The 22767-nt window shown below is 38.4% G+C and overlaps 1 protein-coding gene across 1 annotated transcript; it reads right to left on the reverse strand.

Annotated features, from left to right (window-relative positions):
• Positions 1 to 236: 236 nt before the first annotated feature.
• LOC140927634 (protein arginine N-methyltransferase 5-like) lies at positions 237 to 21314 on the reverse strand. The gene is made up of 22 exons (XM_073377309.1): positions 21206 to 21314; positions 20003 to 20118; positions 19537 to 19622; positions 18634 to 18765; positions 17591 to 17656; positions 16771 to 16814; positions 16267 to 16316; positions 15122 to 15232; positions 14346 to 14398; positions 14188 to 14235; positions 13634 to 13675; positions 12574 to 12645; positions 11438 to 11515; positions 10555 to 10613; positions 9829 to 9951; positions 9259 to 9343; positions 9086 to 9176; positions 8529 to 8638; positions 7938 to 8031; positions 2375 to 2491; positions 1571 to 1635; positions 237 to 612 (listed from the first exon to the last, which is right to left on the reverse strand). The coding sequence occupies exons 1-22, from the start codon at positions 21289 to 21291 to the stop codon at positions 460 to 462; spliced, it is 1881 nt and encodes a 626-aa protein (XP_073233410.1). The 5' UTR covers positions 21292 to 21314; the 3' UTR covers positions 237 to 459.
• Between the last annotated feature and the right edge of the window lie 1453 nt (positions 21315 to 22767).

Below are 22767 nucleotides of genomic sequence, written 5' to 3' on the forward strand. Positions count from 1 at the left end.
CTCTTCAGCAGATGTAAAATCTGATTTCAAACAAGAGGTTTTTCACGCATCTTGATGTTTCTTGTCAAATTACTCCTCACTCAAGCACAAAAACGGAATTTTTAAATGATAACATGCTTGTATCCGGCCTTGAAAAGCGGGTTTGTTTTCCGTATGTTAGAAGTTTTTATTCTTTTCCTTTCGTTTTCTCTTGAGACTAGCCTAAAAGGAAGCTTACAGCATTAAGAAAACACGTGTTTCTGTCGGTGAAACCAGTCACTTTATTTAATCCGGATAAATGTTATAATCATTAAGGATTCATTGAACAACAGCCCTTCTGATAAGACACAAACCAAGACAAATATCTGTGTAAGCCTTACAAGAGAAGGAGTTTCAACTTACCCTTCTACATATTGAAAAAAGCGTTTTTTAAAAAATATAGACAAACCAAAACTAATCGGTCGGAATATTTGGTCTGTTTCAAAGGCCTATGACGTAAGACCTTCCTCCAGGATTATGAAGAGGGGTAGGGGTGGGGCGAGATAAGCACCACTCGTACCAGACCTTTTTCCTTGTACACTTTCTCCAGAAGTGGCAAGCTATTGTTGAGCCCGCAGTTACATACTGTGGTTCCTTTAAATTAAGAAAAACATGGCGTCAGCGGAAAAAGTCAACAACTGCTTGCTTGTATAAAATTAACTTAAGGAAATGTAGTTATAACGTTTACTTCCTACGATAAGGGAAGACTGCTTTCAGTCTCCGTCAACATAGATCGCGGGCATACATTGTTCAATTTATAGGCATGTAACCCAAGATGTAAGGACGGTCACTAAATTTTAATAACAGCGAGATCGATCAAGTCGCAAGATGACCGAGAAGTTTTGTAAGATTGCTTTTCACATCAGAGCTAAAACATTTCGCTCACAAGCGCGATATTTTGCCCCTCTGTATGATGTTTTTGGACCGATGGTTATTCCGTATGTGGTATATCTAAAAAAATTATGCATTTCGGTGTCGGTAATGCCATAACTGTTTACCAAACCGCAAAAAATAGTACACGCCTAGTGGGCTTTCATATAACGCAGGCCTCAATATGGCACTATGAGAACCAAAGGCGAAACAGCAGTCCATCATGACTGCCGCTGCCCGGGTGATATGGTTGTGCGCATGCGAGAGGTACCAGCAAAGGCCGGTCAATACTTATTTCCATCCGCCAAACTGACGTTGACAGATTTATGATTCGTACACAAAGTAAGGGTTAGGGTTAGGGTTAGGGGTTGTTGCTATATATATTCAAATCAAACCATTACTTATCAGCAAATCCTCGGTGGTGTAGGGGTTAGTGATGCACTGCAGAGCCGATGCTCCGAGATCGAATCCTCAATTTTTTTTTTCCTTCAAAATTGAAGAGACTTGGACTTTTATGAACAGAAAATTCAAGAGACAGAGAAATTTCATGTAAGAAAAGTGAAATGTCTTGTGAGAGCCACTGAGAGGAAAATGTCAATTTGGTGGATGGAAACAACCAGCTAGGTTGTGGGTTGGTTTAGGTGTGTCACGTGCCGCTGAAGTTTGTCGAAACTGCACGTACCTTGATAGGAAAGAAAAATGGAAACCAACTGAACATTCCTTCTGAATGAGTTTCTGGTCTTATACCTGAAAAATATAAAGCGAATAGAGATAACAGCGGACAAGGGAACTTGATGTTTTCCGAAAGTGCAGCATAAAAATAATCCTCGGAGACCCAGGGGCAGTCAGTCGGGTCAAGCAGTCAAGCAAATGCTGAATTCTGTTTGGGCACAACCATGGTGAACAACGAACCGGACAAGTACAATATAGTACGGCGAGACTATAGCAGTCGTGTACGAACACACAAAAAGAACTTAGGCGATGCTGTTCGCCGATTGGGCACAATAATACAAAGCATTTTTTGTGCCCAATCAGGAGCCAGCATTCACTCGACCGTTTGGAAATGATCCGGTAAGAGTCGGTAGCCAGGGGCTCTTCCGCCCGCGCTTGAATTCTTCCGTCGCGCCTTTTCTCCCGACCCCTGGGTGACCCCTGGGTCTCCGAGGATGCATAAAAATGTGTAAGCGAACAAACCTACGCGACAATGGCAAAACGCGGTGTGGTAAATATATTATATTATCAGTAAATTTGAATATATCGGTACACTTGTGATACCTCGACTGTAAAGTTCATGAGTTCTTTCGTTAGCATCTTTTCTCATTGCTTCAAAACACTCACTGAGAGAAAGGTTAACTAAGCTATCCCCTCAAAACTTCTCTGCGTCTTCAACGATTTCTTTGTAATGACCCGGTGCCTTTTTAATCGGCTGTGCAAAGTTAACGTTTTGGCTAGCACACAATACTAAAATTCTATGATTTGTACTTACTCAGAGTGACGTCCTTGTAAAGTACTGTTTCAAAGTAGCCAGCGAATCCGTGCATTGTGTAACTTGTCTTAGCTTCGAATTCTAAAGATTTCACGCGTGAATTGTCGATTCTCTCAACTGGAAGACAAAGAACAGGAGGTATGATTTGTATTGTGACTGGTCCGTCTTATCCAATGTGCGGGAAAAAATGAACAGGCGAGCGAAACGAGCCGAGCGTGGCCTGGGGGAGGAAAAATGGCGAGAGAGCCTGTAGACTTTGTTTTGATGCCCCAAGCCACGCTGCACTCACCTCGGCTCTAGTGGAGCCTGTTCGCTGAATTTGTCGAGAGAGAAACGGACAAATGAAGACAAAAACTTAACAGCCTGAGGGAAGAGCTAAGCATGTTTTAAAGTATTAATAATTTTGAATGAATAATAAAGCAATTATTAGGGAAGGCTGAGTATGATCTGAAGAATTATGTCGTACTTGGAGGGTGTTATCTGCTGAGGCAAAAAACCCTCGATCCTTGATCGGCATAATTCTTCATATCATACTCATCTTCATGCAACAGGGAGTTAAAGATGCCACTACGGCGACGGCAACGAGAATGTCAAAAAGCAATGGCTTAAGATTAACAACACAACAACTCTGCACGTGCATCACGCTTTTTTGTACATTTCTTTACCGTCACCGCACGACTACGACGTGAATTGCCTAATTTCACGTTTTATCGACAACGTGAACATACGACGACGAATCTCTCTTACTCTTTGTAAACCTGGATATTTTTCTTATGAATTCAACTCCAGGAGAGTTCGCCTACATAAAACATAGCGACCGAGTTGGGATAATCGCGCTAAAGTTTCATAGATCGAAAAGTCACTTTTTAAGCGACGTTTTTGCCGCCGTCGCCGTCGTGGTGTCTTAAACTCCCTAATAGGGAGCTTTAGCAACGACGACGGCGACGGCAACCTGGACGTCAAAAAGGCAATAGGTTTGTTGAGCAAAACAACAAGTTTGCACGTGCATCACACTTTTTTGTACATTTCTTTACCGTCCTTGCACGACTACGGCGTGAAAATGCCTTCTTTTTTTTTTTTTTTTTTTTTTTTTTTTTTTTTTTTTTTTATTTGCTTTACTTAACCCAATAATTACAATATTGAACACTGCTTACACTGCTTACATTATTTACAACATTCATACCATACTTACAATACTGACAATACTTATTGCTTACATTGCTAACAATACTACTGTTTTCAAACATTATTACATTTCGTATGCTTCAAGTACACAGTTGCATCAGAAGAAACTTATTTAAGGATAGTTGGCGTTATTGAGGCAGGATAAGCTACGGATGAAAGACATAGAGAATATCAGGGGGCGTTGGGAATAGCGCCATGGTAGAAACGATAGTTTCTACGTGATGTCGTGTAGGAATGACCATTGTTTGGGCAGAACATTGTTTGCTTCTGCTTGTGCTTGTATGTTGTAAATTGTCTTTAGGTGTTTGAGAAATCCTTGCAATAGAGGTATAGCTTCTTTTGTTTTGCAGAGCCAGATATAGTGCCTGGCAATAAGAAAACAAAAGTTGATCTGGCGTTGAAGTTTAGAAGAGTCTGATCTCAGGCCTAGTGAAACAGTCATGTCTGCAGAGTAACTATCGGGAATAATTTGGCAAAGTTTTAATCGCGTTATGATGCTCTCCCAGAAGAGCGCCGTTTTGGGGCAGGACCAGAAAAGGTGTACGAGTTTTTCTGGTTCTTTTTTACAAAAGGAGCAGTTGGAGTTTTCTTTTACTCTTATCTTAGTTAAGAAAGCGTTTGTTGGTATTCTTCTGTGCAGCAATTTAAATTGAAATTCCCTGAGTTTTATGCTTTTTGTGATTTTATGAGCTAGCTGGTAGGTCGCACCCCACGTTATTTCGTTTTGACCTAAGTTGCAGTCTTGATTCCATTTTTGCTGGCTTGTAGTAGGGGGGGCACTTTTCTTTGTAATTAATTTGTCATACACCAACTTGCTTGCTTTTTGGGCTTTCATTAGTTTTGTCGAAAAGCTTTCGTAACTATTACCTTCGTTTGTGTGGTCACCTTGGTTGAATGTGTTGCATAGCTTTTTAAGAGCAGAAATTATTCCACAGTATGCCAAGGGTTGGACCTTGATGTCGTATTTGTTTAAAAGTTCTGGTGGAGTGAGGAATTTTCCTTCTCTGTTCCTTAAGTGCTTAACTTTTGTGATGCCTTTACGATACCATTCTTTAAAGAAAATAGGGCTGTCGTTAATCCTTACAAGTGAGTTGTACCATATGCCTTGTTCTGAAAGCTGGCTCTCTGATGTTATCCTCTCTTCAAAATTGATTTCTGACCAGATTAGGAGAATTTCCTTTAAGAAACTGTCTTGCGTTTTGAAGATATTAGCTATGTCTATCTTATTAAGGTTGCTTGTGAACGGTAGGGTACACTCAAACTTTTTCAGTTCAAGATCTAGAAAAAGTTTCCATTTACCCTGATTATCTGTATCCAGGTACTTTTTTATCCAAGTGGTTTTTAGCGCTTTATTGAAAGATAGTATGTCAATCATTTTGAGGCCACCTGCTGGGTAATTGTTAATCATAATATCTCGCTTTATTTTATCGCCCTTTCCGTTCCAAAGGAACAAGTAAAAGAGCTTGTTAATCTCGCTAATTATTTTTTTGTTTGTGCACAAGGGTGCCAAGACGTACACAATTTGAGAAGCTACTAAGCTTTTCAGAACAGTGATCTTCCCACTTAAGGTTAATCTACGGTATTTCCAGTTGCTTAGAATATTGTTAATTTTTTCCAGTTTTTCCTTATAATTTAGAAGTACAGTGTTTTCAGGGTCTGTCGTAAACCAAACGCCTAAAGATTTTACTTTGTTTGTTTGCCATCTGAAATTTCTTTCTGGAAGAAGAATTTCTGTTTTTCCACTATATGTTCCGATCCAAATTGCTTCTGTTTTTTTACTGTTGAGTTTGAGACCCGAGGCTTCTCCAAAATCGTCAAGTGTGTTGAGAGCAGCTGAGAGCGACGTTTGTGAACCATTCAATATTAAGGTTGTATCGTCTGCGTATTGACTTATTTTAATTTCCTCTTGGTTAACGTGTATTCCTCTGATATTGCTGTTTCTTTTAAAAGCCTTGGCTAAGACTTCGACTGAAAGAACAAATAGATATGGAGACAACGGGCACCCCTGCCTGACCCCTCTTTCAATTTTAAAGAAATTGCTTGTCCAGCCGTTGTTTAAGAAGCAGCTCTCTATGTTGCTGTAAAGGCATTTGACCCAGTTTACAACACTTGGGCCGAAACCGAAGTATTGAAGAGAATTTATGATAAAAGGCCATTCAATCGTGTCAAACGCCTTTTCGAAATCAAGAAATAATAATAGCCCTGGGATATTTTTTTCTTTGGTAAAACGAATAACATAGTCTATTAATCGTATGTTCTCGCCAATAAACCTGCCTTTCATAAAGCCAGTTTGATCACAGCTGATGAGATCGGGAAGAACCTTTTTCAGCCTGTTAGCTACAGCCTTTGCTGCAATTTTGTAGTCGCAGTTGAGAAGAGTAAGCGGTCTCCAGTTTTTAATGAAATACGGCTCAGCGTCTTTCTTGGGAATGAGTTTGATTACTCCTCTTCTTTGTGTGATGGAAAGCTGACTCGTTTCGTGCGCATAATTAAGAGCATTAATCAATAAGTTTGATATGTTTGTCCAAAATACTCTATAAAATTCTGAAGGTAGCCCATCAGATCCAGGGGTTTTTCCCTGTTCCATGGTTTTCAGGGCTGCAAGGCATTCCCTTTCAGTTAGCAGGCCTTCACAGTTGTTCCGTTGTTCGTCATTCAGGACGGTGTCGTTTTCGTGTTTAAAAAAATCATATGTGTCAATTAAATTGTGTATATTTCTGTTGGATGTATATAGATTCATAAAAAAAGATTCCCCTTCTGCTAATATTTCCTGATCCGAAGTAATAAAGTTATTTTCGTCCACTTTAAGTTGGCTTATAATGCCTTGCTTATAGTGTCTCTTTTCTAGGTTGAGGAAATATTTCGTATTTTTTTCTCCTTCATTATGCCATTTAATTTTAGCTCTCAATATGGAACCTTTCGTACGAGTCTCAATAATTCTTTCTAACTCACTCTTTAGATCATTCAGTTGTTCTGCAAGTTCAGAATTTTCTGTTACGCTAGAGTCTCCGTTCTCCATTTTCGATTCTAGTTTGGAAATTGCATGCTCTAGTTCTGCCTCACGGCCCTTTGTTTTCTTAGTTTTATTCATTGCGTATTTGAGCGATTTTTCCCGTATTTTAAGCTTAATCATGTCCCACAATAGAGCAGAGTTTACCATGTCATCATTTTCATATTCGTCTTGAACTTCCTTAATCGTTGTCTTAATAAGATTAACATAAGCAGTTTCGGTTAAAAGAGAGGTATTTAATTTCCAAAGGCCGGGTCCTCTGCTATTTGCATGAAGAGACAGATCTAAAGTAATCATGGAATGGTCTGTTTTATATCCTGGCACTATATCGGTGTTAGTGACGTCCCCAATAACGCTTTGGCTTATTAAAAAGAAATCAAGTCTACAGTAAACCTTAGGTTGTCGTTGTCTCCAAGTGTACCTTTTGTCATCTGGATTGTGAATTCTCCAGACATCGAGAAGATCTAGGTTCTCTGAAATTTCTTGAACGGTCTTCAAGCTATTTTGGTGAGTTTTGGCAATGCCACCTTTTTTGTCATTTTCGATGTTAAGAACAAGGTTGAAGTCACCGCCAATTATTATGTCTTCACAATTAAAATTTAAAAGATGATCGTAAAAGTTTTGAAAGAATGAAGGTTTATCCTCGTTGGGAGCATAGATGTTAGCGAGGTGAAAATGCCTTCTTGCAAGTTTTATGCAGGACGTAAACAAGCTACGACGAATCTCTTTTTCTCTCTCTAAACTTGAGTGCGGTCCTCTGGAAATCAACTCCAGGGAAATTCGCCTATACTTGCCATTTTCAGCAAATTGGAATAAACGCGACAAAGTTTGAGAAAACGGGAATTCATGTTAAAACTGACGTTTTCGCTGCCGTTGCCGTCGTCGATGCTAAAGCTCCCTAATAACTGGTTCGGCTACGGTAAAGTGGGCAACAAACACGTACAACTTGTTTTTGCAACACTGCTGCAAAACGAGTTAAAAAGCGATGCTGCGCATTTTACCACCGTTTTACTCTCTACTTTCTGCAACAAATTTTCATAACCTGCAACAACAGCCTCCTCCTCAGGCGCTTCGTTTTTCTCGTCGTAGAGGCGAGCGCGAAACACGAGTGACTGGTGATGAACCGCAAAGGACCATGGGAAGGGTATCCTTCCCGCCTTCCTTTGCGCGCAAATTTTCATCGAGAGAGAGACGTCTGGGTACGAGGCAGCTGCAACAACCTGATTTGTCGCAAGACAGGTTTGAACATGGGTGGTAAAACGCGCAACAAAGCATTTCAACTTGTTTCGCAACCACGTTTCAAAACAAGTTGCACGTTTTTATTGCTCGTTTTACCAAACCTTGAGTAGTTTGAAACCGTTCACAAACCTCTGTTTGGATGTGAAAAGATAAAGCAGGGCTGAGGAGGTGCTATCACAGCAACGTTATGAAGTCGAACCACGTAGGGGGTCTCAAACGGAGCCTACAAAACAGAAATGACAGTAAAATAAATAAACGTAAAAAGGATAGGAAAATGGGACCTTTTTACGTTTCTGTGAAACTCGGTCTTCAGTCTCTTTAGTAGAACTTAGTCTATTTCACTCAGTGTCAGTAAGATTTTTTTTTTTCGAAGAGAGGTGGTAGGTAGACTTTCTCAAAGCCCGTTTCCGGTTTCTGCTGGTTTTACGTCGCTCCCTCGGCGCTCACTCACGCAGTCGACTTGTGGAAAGTCTAGATGGTAAGGGGGTGGGCCCTTATTCGAGGCTGGGCGCTTAATCGATTCAATACGGGAGTTGTTTTTCTAGCTGTACTGCTTACATAAGTAGTCAAGGTCATGAGAATATCGGAGACGATCATCAGAGATAACATATCCTGCTTGTGACGAAAATTCTCCTTATGAGCACCATAAGAATTGTATGGACACAGTATGGAGAAAACACCTCTTGATCTAAGAGTTTTAAGAGTTGCATGTAATATTACCGATGGTCCTTTACCACTATCGTTACTCTGAGCGACTTCAAAGTGCAACTTGGGTGCAGCTATTGGAGCCAGAAAGGACGTGTATTCACACGGGATACTTATTCCATCGTCTGCAAAAAAAAAAAAATCATAACTACAACGACTCAAGCCCAGGAGAAAAAGATGCAAGTTATTTGAGGCATATACTTTGTCAGTTGATTTATAGACTGTAGAGGAAGGCGTACACACTCTTGTCAAAGTCGTTTAGAGTCAATAGGGCACTTGAGCAACGGCGACGGCGACGGGCCTATTTCTCTATCACAAATGGTCATAAAAAAAAAAATTGCCAACATTTGACGAATTGAACGATATGGAATAAGCTCGATAAAGTTTGAAGCAGTGCGACTTCACTTTTTTTTAAGTGACCTTTTCGTAGCTGTCGTCATCGTCATTGTTGGTGAATGGGGTCTGGATACTAGTAAACTGAGCTAAGTTTTCTTGAAACCTTGCTCTCGCAATAAATAAGGAAATAAATCGAAATATATGGATGGGCCATAAAATATCGAAATTTCACTAACCTTTAAGAAAACTCTGCGCTCCGTCCAAACACTCGGGAGATAACTCGTTGTCACCAAATGAGCCCAGCAACTCACTCACAAGAATATCAGCCTGAGGATAAATCAAGAGTATGAATTCACGAAAAGATTTGACAGCCACAAGATCACGTGCCACTACTACTCTAAAATCCTACCTTTTCAGGAGCATCCCACTCGCGCATGTCACATGACACAACAGTGACGTCACCGTTCCACTCTTCCTCTTTCAAAGTTTCCAACCTACAGCAGAGCAATATGTTAGCTATTAAAAAATCTACTTGAGCAATCTTCTCCACCCGAGGCGTCAAACATCAAGAGCTTTTACATTCAGCTTACACAGAATACTTGTTACCCAGTTTATCAAAGATCAATTTTTATTACAGTTTCTATAGGAAGTATCCATCTATTCATAGGCGGCGGAGCAGTGGGGGGTGGGGGGGGGGAGAAAGGGGGTCCGTGGCCCCCACGCTTTGGTGCTAAAAAGCACAAAGATGAATTTGACAATACCTGTGACATGGGCGACTTCAGAGAGGACATTTTCTGCCCTCAGACGACTCAAGAACTACCTAAGAAGCAGGCAGTTGTTCAGGCAGTCCTGCTTCATGGTACTGATGCATTGTCACAAATCGATTACGGACACAACAGACACTGTGAAGATTGCAAAGAGATTTGCTTGTGCAATGAGCAACCCAAAGGGCCTAACACAACAAGATAGAAACACTCACGTGACTACAGCATTGGGGTTCTTCTCCACTGCATACACTCTGACCTTTCGTCCTGACTCCTCTCCGGCTGTCAGTGAGGCTCGAACGAGTGGACCACGCCCAGCACCAACTACCATAATTACCCTGACAAGGAAACGGCTGTCAGTTAACCCTTTATGTGTCAATAGCGACCAACATCAATTTTCTCCTAACTATATCCATACATTGTCAAGAGATAAAGTTATGAGAATTAATAAAATGATCACCAAAGAGAAAATGTCATGATCTTTTATCAGGGTTAAAGGAACTGTGTCACGAAACTTATTGAAAATTCTAACGACAGGAAACGCTACCAAACTGAGTAAAACACTAATATAACTGCTAAAAACATACAAATAGGGTATAAAATAACACAGCAAATACAAAAGAAGGAATTATGGATACAAACTTGGAGAAGATTGAAACAGATTGCAATTGTGTTTTTTGAAAACTTGTTAGCCTAACAGTTTTTCAAAGTTCATTTTTGTTGTTTGTAACATTTGATTTAATGCTTGGGAGACAAATCTGTTCACCAAAATGCTGTTATTTTGCCATTTACAAGTAATTTCTTAAGTTCCATGGCGAATATGGGTGCATAATTGGAACTGTTAACAAAATCAGCTACACAACGGTAACATACCCCTTTGAATATTGCACTACTGATTGTATCCACATTCAATAACTGTTACACAAAATAACAATACTAACGTTACAACAGAATCCTTTTGGTCCTCAGGAACCCTGTCAAGTAATGCTTGATGAACTGCCTACAATTGAGAATGTTTTTACTTCAGTCAGTGAAACAGGTGATTTGGGATATATAGGAATGCAAGTTCAGCCAACAGAGGGTTTGAGACCCATGACCTTCTGGGCCCAGTTGTTCGAATGCTGGTTAGCTCTAACCCAGGGTTAAATTTTAACCTGGGGTTCTTTTCTTTTCATCAAAAGCACTCATTTTTCATATTCTTTTTAGAGTATCTAATCATGAAATGATAGGCAAAGTGAATTAAACTGAATTAGTTTTTTAAGCTATCATATCTAAGTTCAAATTTTGCACTAACCCTGGGTTATCTTAACCCGGCTTCGAACAACCCGGCCTTGGTCATTAGCTAGTCCAGATGGTACTACCACTGAGCTACAGGGTAAGTTGCATAAAAACTTTCATCTGACATAACTGTTAACGTCTGGAGTTAAAATAAAGAGTTTGACTGGGCTGAAGGCCGACGTTACTAGTTATGTCCAATGTTCAGATTTATAAGACTGGTCCCTGGAGACTTGTGCTCACTACCCCAGAAATAAATTACAAGTGACAAGAGTCTGAGACACGATATTTTTAAAATTAAAAATGTCCTAAGTGAAACTGAAGAGGGACATGTACGCATTTCAGGACACAGTTATGTAGTTTATAGAGTATGAAAAGGATGCACTGGCGATGGTACTCAGTAATAAAAAACAAAATAGCCACAACAATAACTGTTGCTAAAGAATTCTTTTTAATTGCACTGACATTGTTTACGGTATAAAGGGTAACAGATTACAACTAATGAAACGTACATTAAAAGAACCAACAAGAGAAAACTAAGTATCCTACCCTTTGGTATTCTCTATATTTAACAGGATCTCGTTCAAATATTTCATATGTTTGAGACTCTAGATTGTCCATCAAAGGCTGAAATATAATAACAGAAAAATCAGACAACTCTGTAAAATTATACAGTTTTCATTCACCCACTTGTACTACACCCCCACCCCCACCCTCCACTTGTATGGTATGTTGTTGCACGCTTGCGTACTTTTTTGCCTCCTAACAGACACAAAGAGATATTCCAGTGTGACACATTATCTAAAAATCTACTGACTTGACACCCTTTAAAGGAGATTTAATGTTATAGAAAGAGTTTACTATTATTTGGTTAAATATTATTTTTTACAAAACTGTGCGATTGTTTATGATTCAGGGGCACCCAACGATGGTTTCCTCTTAAATACATTGAAAACACTTTTTAGGCCATCCAGAGCAGTTTTAGATCTCTAGAAATGCATATTAAGTTGCGCCATTGAATTTTTATCTGTTCAGTCATTGAGTCTTCTCTGAATTTCAAGGGCTTGAGTATTATTTTCCCGAAAATTTTCTGATGAAATTTGCTGCATTATGAAAATGAGAATTTTTCTTATTCCTCTAACCATCACATTTTTGAATCCCAAAATTTTAGGTTCTCTTTTTTCTACAGAAAAACAGCCTAACTTGGGAAGCAAAATTTGAAAATTAAACTTCAGAAAATCGTAGGGAATTTATTAGATAAGCTTCGAAAATTGTCCATGAATGGAACAGTTATCTAGAAATATTCAGTCATCCTCAAGTATTAGAAAATTCTAGGCAATATTTGCCTCCAAAAAATAGTTCACAGAAAACAGTCCTTGGGTGCCCCTGATGATGGTAGATCATTACAATAAGAGCCATCAATTCTGTAGGCCAATTCTTGATCTGGCACTCATTCACATGGTGTGTCACATAACTGTTCACAAATTTCCTGCATTTTGAAAAAATAACCTCTATCTTTCAGCAAAGGTACAAAATGTACCCTTTTTGAGCCGTGGATCCAATATCCCCAGTACTCAGAAGAATTACTAGAATATATGCTTATTATACATGTAGCATGGCAAATGATGGTGAATAGTAGAGCTTTTAGCCCTAAAATTTAAAGCCAGATGCAATACATTTCTTACCTGCAGAGGGCATTGCAAGTAGTCTTCATATCCTTTAGCAAACTGACTGACATTGTCCAACTGAGGCTGGGTCTGAAGAAATAATTAAAACAAACATTCATCAATATCATCACTATACCATGAAGGGCCTGTTTGAATCACCAGGAGTTTTCCAGGCTATAAAAAAGAAAAATCCATGACCTACAGTGTAAGTGAAACAGTTAGCATGTTTCATAACACCGCCACATCCAAAGTCACAGGAGGCAGCGTGGCTGAGGGGTCAGCGCGTCTGACTCACAGTCTGGTGGTCCCAGGTTCGAGTCCCGCTCTGGCGAGTTACTGGATTTGTTCTTGGTGGTCCCAAGTTCAAATCCTTGGCCACACTAGCTTGTAAATAGCCAACTGATTGCCTCCTACCAGTTGAGGTTTTTAATCCCTTTGTGTTATGTTGTATTTGAATTATTTGTTTCTAAGTATTTGACTGGAGTGCCTGTAAACTATAGCTGGATAAGCTAAGTGCACTTTCCACTATAAACAAGCCTTTAAATCTTTTAAATCTTTATGTCACATGGGTGTCCAAACCTCTATTCCCTACTCCCACTCCTTGATTCTTGGCTTCCTCCCTTTAACCCTCTTTTGATTGCTAAATACTAAGCACTGTTGCATAATTTCCCTCTATTTCTCCCAATTCTCACCCTTTTAGCACTCCCACCTCGCACCCTTACCTTTCCTGTCTCCCGTACCCCTCTCCCCCCTATTCTAATGGACTCCCACTCCTCGGTCCCCCCTAATCCTTTTTGTTTTTCTACCTTGTGGCTTGAATCTCTTCAGCAACCACCTCCTGTAAGCAGTGAAAAGCAGATCTACATATTTTTTTAACTATATTAAACAAGTAGCTTTATTCACCAAACAAGGGAGACAAAAAAAAGGAAAAATAAAAAAAAACCTGAGATAAAAAATTAACTACAACATAGATCTTCACACTTTGGGTGATTACTGAAGGGAGCTTCAACTTAATGCCAACTTTTAAGTCTCGTTTTGTTATCAAAAACCAGTTAATACAGTAATTATATTCACGTACCTGGTAAAGATGGGCAAGGTATTGGTAGTAGAATCCCAGTCCCTACAATGTAAACAGTGGAAGAGAAACCTCGGTTAACTACATTTATTTGGTCCATAAAGTGAATGAATGAATGATGGCTCTTGTGTTTGGTGACAATTTTTTTAAATAAACTTTATTAACAACTTCACAAACAGTACAATAATTCATTACATATTTATATTGAAGTGACAACAAAAATACAAAAAGTAAAGAAACATGATAACATATAATACATAGGATATAACTGAACTAAAGCTTAAAACTGAACTACCGGTATATTAAAAAATTTTTAGCGAAAGAACAGAGCACAATGAAGTGGCATTTCTCTTGCTTATTTATGGCCTGAATTCTGTTGGGTATATGAGATTGATGGGAAATCTTTGTTGTGTTAGGTGACAATATTGATTTTCCATGATGGCAACCTGGAAAGAATGCTTAACAAAGATAATGTACACTTTATAGATTTACTTACTAAGTCAAAGTGGTTTAATTAATGGAAGTTCTAATGGTATCGAGTTGTTGTACATTCCTACCTTGTCTTTGTGTTTGTTGACACCAGTCAAAATCAACTGTGCATTTAACTGAAATATGAACAGATGCATTGAGTGATTACAAGCACTTTTCACAATGGGATACAAAAACTAACTAAAACAGTTACTACAATGGAAATTTTCACAACAGAACTTCTCACCCTGAACAACCTTCTAACAAGTGCTTGATGAGCTCTTGATAAAACCGGAAAGCCTAACAATCAGATAATGTTGAGAAAAGATTAATACAGTCAAACTTTAAAATCAAGGAGCCACTGCCCAGCATGTCAAGATTTGGTGGTTGCTTAACGAAAGTGCATCTGCGCTCAAGGCAGGTTTTAACTGCACTTCTCCGCCCAGGAATTTTGGACCAGTGGTTACTTAATCTTTAAGAGATGGCCACAGGCCACCTGTGTTCTTACCAGGATTTCATACACTCAGGTCCACAGGACCCATAAAGAAGCTAAAAGGGCGTGGTCATGAGGGAGAAAAGCAGGTCACACTTTTTAGATACAGCTATCTCAACATTTCTACAGGTCTGAGTCTTACACTGTAGATAATGATGGGTGTTTCTAAAGATGCCATAACCAATTAAATTTTGGCTTATATTATAAGGAAATGTACACATGTGTACGTATGCTTATAACATATGTTTTGTAATAGGTTTTTGTTCCTTCTCTGCGCTCTTGGGATCCCTTGAGCTAATTATAGTGCGGCAGTTCCCGAAAAAGTGTGGCAATGCTACCAAGCCACGGTCTCTGGTAAGAACACAGCAGGCCACTTATAATAATATATAAAATAAATTAATATTTAAATGAAAGGTGGCTTTGCAAGAAGGAGTGATTGCACATATACGTGCAAAAAGCCTTATTATATTTGCATTATGGGCTTCTTCTTACCCTGATGAACTTTAAATAAAAGAGTCAATTCTTTGTACCTTTCTTGTTTGTTAGAAATAAACTTGTGGGAAGGATTGCTGCTTTTACTGGTTCTCCATACCATCTTTCTAACTCTTCCTCTGAAGGCAACTCAGCAGAAATCTCCAAGGCTAGTAGAGAGTGTACAAAATATAATATTTTTGTCATAAATGTCAGCCAAACAAGTACAGAGAACTCTTATTGTGCAATCATTATTATTAATATATGCTGTAAATTTTAATATCATAATAATCTTTAACTTTGTAAATATTAATAAATAATATTGTTATTATTTTTATTATTATTGTATGGATGATATGGGTTTGACTTACATCAAATCATTCATGCTGTGGGCTTAATGGTAAAAGTTGAGTAGAAATATTGTATCGCCAAAAAATTTACCACATGAACCAGCCAAAAACTCACAACCTCTGGCAGTTGTAGCAAACAGTCCATAACAGGGAATTTGGAAAGTGTATAACCAAAGAGAAACTGTCAGACATACATGTGTAGCAGTCATTGTAAACTGTAGAATCTAGGCTTTTGTACATTATGCTAGCATTTTTTCGAGCATTTTAATGAGGCAAAAACATTGAGCATTATTCGAGCATTTTAGTGGCATTTTCCCCGGAAAATTAATTTTTCCGAGAAAATAAAATAGAAATTAACTTTTTTCAGGAGCTCATGCCCCACGAGCTCCTGTGTTTTTAAAGACAATGAAGACTAAAACTCAAAATTCACAAAAAACCTAATACAGCTGTTTTTTTTGGCTGTATTTATGAACTTGTACACATTGTCGTTGTTACTTGCAACACTTGCATGTTTTTGTAAGTGTAAACTTTGAAATTAATTTAAAAAACCGTTTGTATAATGAGCATTATCCGAGCATTTTAGTGACTTTTTTGGGGAGACCGAGCACTTTAGTGGGAAAAATGGAGCATTAAGGTGGAGCATTTTAGTGGGGAAGCAATAGCATAATGTACAAAAGCCTTGTAGAATCTACATGCATTAATAATAGACCTTTCCTGCATTACACTCCAGTAATGGCTCGGGTGGACAATTTCATATAAATCATTGTATTTTGTACACCTGAGCCTCGAGTTGGTGCCTTTGTTTACAGGAACGCAGGAAAGATCTATATCCTTGTATGGACTTAAGAACTTACCTAAACCAACTTTTCTACTGTTTGCACAAATAGTTCTAAACAAGTTCCACCTACAAATTATTAAAAAAGACAGTTAAAATGATCTTCTTCAATGTTCAGTAAAAACCAGTTCGAAAAAAAATGGTCACCAGCATCAGGGCCAAACAGTAATTAAACCTGTATAGCTGGTTTTCAGCTAAGGTCATGGGGTTCACACTTTTGGACAAAAACAAAACCAATACTCCTTCACTGGGAACTGGACTCTCTTTTTATCATGGAAATTCTGCAAAAAAAATTTATTGTTTTGTCCACCAGAATGGTTGCCTTGTTGTGTGACTAAAACCATCAATGCTTGTACTTGTTTATGGACTAAATAGGAAAGAACATTATTGAAAGGACAACAAATGATAGTGGCATCTTCATACAATCTGTATAAAAATTAATACTATCCCGATCAGTAAGTACTGTATAAATATACTACAGAATATCCAAAAAATTCAACACAAATCCATTAATAAACCTTACCATTCCCAAGGATCTTTGTCAAACTTGGTCACTGATACTTCTTCCTGAAAAAATAGATTTACTACGAATAAAGATCACTGAGATGAAGCAGAGAGTACAATATTCTTTAAAAAACAGTACAACATAATGCCTGTCAAAAAAAATCTAGAACAATGAAGCTAGAACTCAAACCCTAACATTCTGTTAGCAAAACTATTTCCTGATCGAAAAGATACAATTTTACCCACGGGTTAAAATAAATTTTGCACAGATTTTTAAAAATGTTGCACCAGCAAAAAGACAATGTTACAGGTCAAATTTGATTTCAGGTTAAAATTTTTCTAACCTAGGTTGATTCTTAATTTCCTTTGTCTTCTAGGGCTAGGAGACATTAGAAATTGAGAATCGACCTAGGTTTAAGGAAAATTAACCTGAAATCAAATTTGACCTGTAACATTATCTTTTCGCGGGTGCAATGTTTTAAAAAACCTGTACAAAATTTATTTTAACCCATCAGTAAAATTGTATCTTTTCGATCAGGAAATAGTTTTTGCTGACAGAAGGTTAGGGTTTGAGTTTTAGCTTCATTGTTCTAGATTTTCTTGAGAGGCATATTAAATGTTGTACTGTTGTACAAATGAGGGAAAATAACTGAAATACAGTCAAACCTTGTTGATCAGAGACTGACGGCACCATAGAAACTGTATGTAATAACGAGGTGTCCTTATTAAGTGGGTGTGGTCCATAAAGTGGGGTTCGATACAACCACAAGGTGACAGATACATCACCAAGATCCTTCAACATGCATTACTGTGTATGTGATGTTAAACAGTTAAGTTACCTGGTCTACAAACAAATGTCTTTCACATTCATCCTCTGGACTCCTCATAGGAACATGGATCCAAACCTGCATAAAAAAAAACCTTGTTATAACTTCCTACCAAAGAGAGAGCACCTGATCATTATTTTCATACTTTAAAAAAATATTTGAATGTGCCCCTGTTGTTCCAGCATTCTGGTCAGGGGGAGAAGCAATACTCCAAGCAGCTTCATATTAACCCCAATCCCCAATATTTACATGCAAATTCTCTAAACTGGTCTCTATACATTTCCTTAAAGAATAAGTTAAGAGAATTTGACAAAAGATCAAAGCATTTCCACTTGGTGATCAGTTTATTAATTCTCATAACCTAATCTCTTGATAGGGTATGGATATCATTGGGAGAAAATTGATGTTGATGTTGTAAAAATGCTGTAGTCACAGCATTCACCTGAGGGTAATGCAATTATGGCCAGTAATGCATGGAATGGCAAAATAATATTGGTGAATCTGGCAAAAAAATCACCATAGGGTTGACAAAAAATTTAAAGGAGACTTGACGCTATGCACTCTTCATAAAGTAGTGAAATTGATGAAAATGGTGAACAGAACAATGTACTTCAAGTTTCAGCTGTTTGAGTCCTGAGGTAGAGCTAAAACCACTCTACAATTTCCAAATACAATGTACCAGCTGATCAGGGTTAAATTGCTCTTCGGTCATAGTTGATGATGACCAAGAACATCACGTTGAGAGGGATTAGGTGCTGTGTTTCCAGCTGTGGCTGATCAATCCAATATGGGCGCAGAAGGCTCTGCCACATTCTGGACACTGGTAAGTTTCTTGAGTAGGTGTCAAGGAGATCGCTTTAGATTTGTGCAGCTCACACTTCCTCTGAGCCCCTGCTATCCTGTTTTGCTTGCAGAGGACAGTGCCTTTGTTGACTTTGCTACACCAGGCAGGCCGGTCTAGGGCCATGGTCTCCCAGGATTCAACATCTATGTCAAAGCTTTTCAGTGACACTTTGAGACAGGGTTATAAGACCAGGATGTCAAAGTGAACTAACCTGTTGTACATGTGTGTCATTTATACTTGTGTTGATGTGATGTGCAAGGTTCGTGCACTTATAACTCTTCAGAGGCACAAGAACAGCAGGAAGACTCAAGTGAACTGAATAACATAGTTCCTGATGCAATCCCTGCAGAAAGAAAAATATATCAAAATCACATTTCATGAAGCAATGCTGTGCTTAGTTTACTTTGTTATCTTAAAGGCTGGTTTCACTAATGACAGAGTTGAAATGGGAGCCATAATCAGAAACGCAGAGTATATATAGCAAGTACAGATTTAGCAAGTACAAGTATAGATTTAGCAAGAGCAGAGTTCAGGTTCTGTTTTCCACTACTTCGCTTACAATCTATTGTATACTATTAATCACAAGCAGAACCTAAAGAACTTAACTAATCACAGTGCATGGGATTGGGAATGAACACTATAATTGTGAGTGGTTTGAATTCGGCCATTTTCATTTCCAAAGCTGGCAGCTCTGACTAACAATCTGGATTACGCCAGATCATAACTGACTACTCTTGTAGTTTCGGCTCAGGATATTGACACATTCAACAACACTCAGTGTAGAAAACTCAACAAGTCTTTTTCATCAATGAGCAAGTCACACGAAGCATGCTAGTAAGCATGCACACATGTAAGAAATCGCATACAAGCTATGACAACTCCTTTAATTCATAGGCACAACTGGACAAAAAGAAAATGTTCCGATTCTTAGTTAAGTCCAAGACTCTCCTTACAGCTCTGACTTTTGAGTTTCCCTAAGTTATATATATTCCTACCAGGTAACATACAAGTAGAGCCTCCATTATCAAGATGCCAACTGTACGTCTTACATGTCTTTAGTGGATGCAAAACTACTCTACACCAACAAAACTAATCCCTTTATAGGGCAACTTACTAGTTCTGAATTCTTTCGCACAATCTCATTGGAAGAATCCAAGTCAAGCCACGGTGAAATTTTGCCAACAATCAGGCTATTCCAATCTACAAGTCAATAAAAGGCATATTCAGTTCAGTTCAGATGTCACAAAGTGACATACAGCAAATGGGAAAAGGCCTGGTTTCCTCACTCTGATAAAGCAGTAACTTCATTTAAGAAAAGTAAAAATTCCCAGTTGATAAGATACAACACTGTCAAAAACTTAAACTCAGACATATTTCCAGCTGTTGCTAGTCTCTGCTGAAAGTTACTTTTGGGCAGTGACCAGAGACATCCTCAAATACAGCTTCTGTGCACATGTCTCCCTTTGTGGCAAAGCCAAAAGGCCTGAAAATTTGCCATGATTGTACCATTCAACCAGCACTTTTCACTGGTAGGTGACTTGCCCTACATGTACAGTGGAGGTCCATTGCAATATTATCACCTTGACTAGGAAGCACCAAGTCAGAACGGGTGAATGCTCCTGTTCTGTTGGGAACTGGATCTAAGAATTCTCTGCGGTATCTTGGATGGCAGATAGGAACACAGATAAAATCAAACCTGAAATGGAGAGGGGACAAATTTTAGTGTCCTGCATTATTGTTTTAATTTGAAGAATGGGAGCAACCCTCATAGAGAAATTGCTGAGGTCAAAGAACATTGTACAAAAGCTAAGCGGTTTCCATAGCTTGATAACTAATGGAGGGCACAAAAATAGTCACGTGGACATAATATTATTGTCTCGAAGAATATTAACTGACTATTAATAAAAAAAATTCAAACCAGAGGCATGAGTTTTTTTTAAGCAAATTATTTTGACGATATTTCAACCTCTTCCTCATCATTATTGAGTGGATCCACCGTTGCATTTCACATGTATTAATTATAAAGGGTTGACACAGGTGGTATCCATGTCCAGGTCCTCATCCTTGTTCAATATTAAACTATTGGAACTTCTTAGTTTCAATACCTGATACAATATATTTTTATTTTTAGTATTTTTATCATCATTAATTATGTAGCCTGCGAATGGTAGACGTTTCTACTCACTCATCGCAACTGAGGAACTTTTTGCGAGGAGGAACGTCTGCGACTCAGAAACAGAAATTCTATACTGATGATACAAAATCTGTCCGGAATCCGCAAATTGGTCGATGGAGTAGTTTCATTGTTTTAGCTATTGTTTACGAATGACAGACAAAAGACAAAAGGCCGCAAAGGTCAAACGTAAACGTGATGAATCTCCAACAAAACAGTCAATATTTGTGGAATATAGTCTTCTCTAAAAGGAGCATCTGAGTTTTACTGGAGCTCATTTGCAGATGAACACAACGCTTCACCAAAATCGACCAGGAGAAATCTAAAATTGAACAAATTTGCATTTGGAAACCCATGATTACAGGATTTATTATGTTAAACATTGATTTACGTCATCAGTATGGAATTTCTGTCGCTGAGTCGCAGACGTTCCTCCTCGCAAAAATGTGATCTAGTAGCTTTCTTTTGGGATGATTCCAGTATGCAAGTCTCGCACATGTGATTATTCAACCTCCATGTCAAACCTAAACACTACTGGCTGTGAGAGATCTCTGTCTATTATTTTCAAAGAAACAATTCTAGTAAAAGAAGTAGCTTATAAATTCCATACCCTCCGTTCGTAGCGTTCCTTAAGGCTCCAGCAAGGTCGGGAACACAGAAAAAATCTCTCCCGCACGACACGCGTTGATCCGCCATTTTGAAAGTCCTTCCGCTTTGAAGCCAGGCCTGTTTAATTAAATTGAGTGGCTACCAAGCGTATCAAAATGGCGGCAAGATCGCCATTCCTTGCGTTGCAAAACGTCTTAGAGAAGCGCGTTTTCACTAAATCTTCAAGAACTTTCAGCACTGGAAATCAATTGGGAAATGAGAAAGATACTCCGATCGAAAAAAAGCTGTTGGAAATTTTGGTCTGTCCCTTATCAAAAAAGCCACTAAGGTAAGGAAGAAAATCCTGCGTTCAAAACTATTTAGGGCCATCCTATTTTTACCCCGGCCCCCCGTTGACGAAGGACTTTCAGTCATTATACTGGACAAACTGACCTGAAAGTTGATTAACTCAATTTCCTAACCCTAAAGATTAACAATAAATTTCAGAGTCATTCAGTGAGGGATCTTAGGGGGTCTTTGTTTTCAAGACACCTCAGAAATTTTTGCTTTTTTGCCACTTTCCCGCAGAAAATCTGGTGTTCAGTAGTTTAGCCTTCAGAAATTCCATGTTTTTGTTTACCTCTTCAGAAAATTTTGTCAACAGCGGAGGGGGGTCTATATTAAATGGAAATGGCCCTTATCAGCTATTTAAAATTTCTTAGACTAACTATGCTCCTTTATTGTTATGTTATAGCTATGACCAGTAATGTAATATAAATTTGATTACTGTTAAGTGAGTGTAATAAGACCGTAGACCCCAGTGATTCTACGTTTAAATTGTTGGGTTGTTTTCATTCACGAATAATCACAGGTTAAAGTGTTGAAGAACAAAGTCAACATCCAAGTCCTCTTGGTTAACAGACATCTTATAACTTACTGGTACCTTAAACCCTTTTTTCAAGAAAAAGAGATTTAGAGATGAGAAATGAGCGAGTGCTTTTGAGATCTTGGTCCGTATAGCAAGTTACCAACTGCAAATTGACCAATCACATGGCGAAAACAGACTTAGCCATATAATGATAGTGCTTATACAAGTCTCTAACCCAAACGAGGTGTTGCAAAACCTTACAATAGCTCTGTAAGATAATAAAATAATGCGGGTCATTATTTTAATTATGTTGATTTTAATTATGAATATCTAATTTGAATGTCAGATACGAGAGTACAACAAATGAACTGATTTCAGATGAAATTGGTGTGGCATTTCCAATAGTGAATGGCATTCCAAATCTTATTCCCCACGATGGACGGCTTTTAAAGAAGGATGGCCCAACTTCAAGTAAAAGTGAAACAGACGAAAACTAGAATCATGCAACTCTTTCAGAGAGCAAAATTAGTCCCAGACAGTCATCAGCTGGAGAAACTGATATCAGTCAAGAATAGAGGCTCCCTTCTCAAGTGGAAATGGTTCTGTTAGGAACTTGTGAAAATCTCTGAAAAGTGACAGGAGCAGGAAATAATTTTACAGGCAAGACTTAATCCCTTAACCCTTCAAGCCCCAGTATCCACATACAAATTCTCCAA

Source organism: Porites lutea, chromosome 2, assembly GCF_958299795.1.
Source record: "Porites lutea chromosome 2, jaPorLute2.1, whole genome shotgun sequence".
NCBI classification, from domain to species: Eukaryota; Metazoa; Cnidaria; class Anthozoa; order Scleractinia; family Poritidae; genus Porites; species Porites lutea.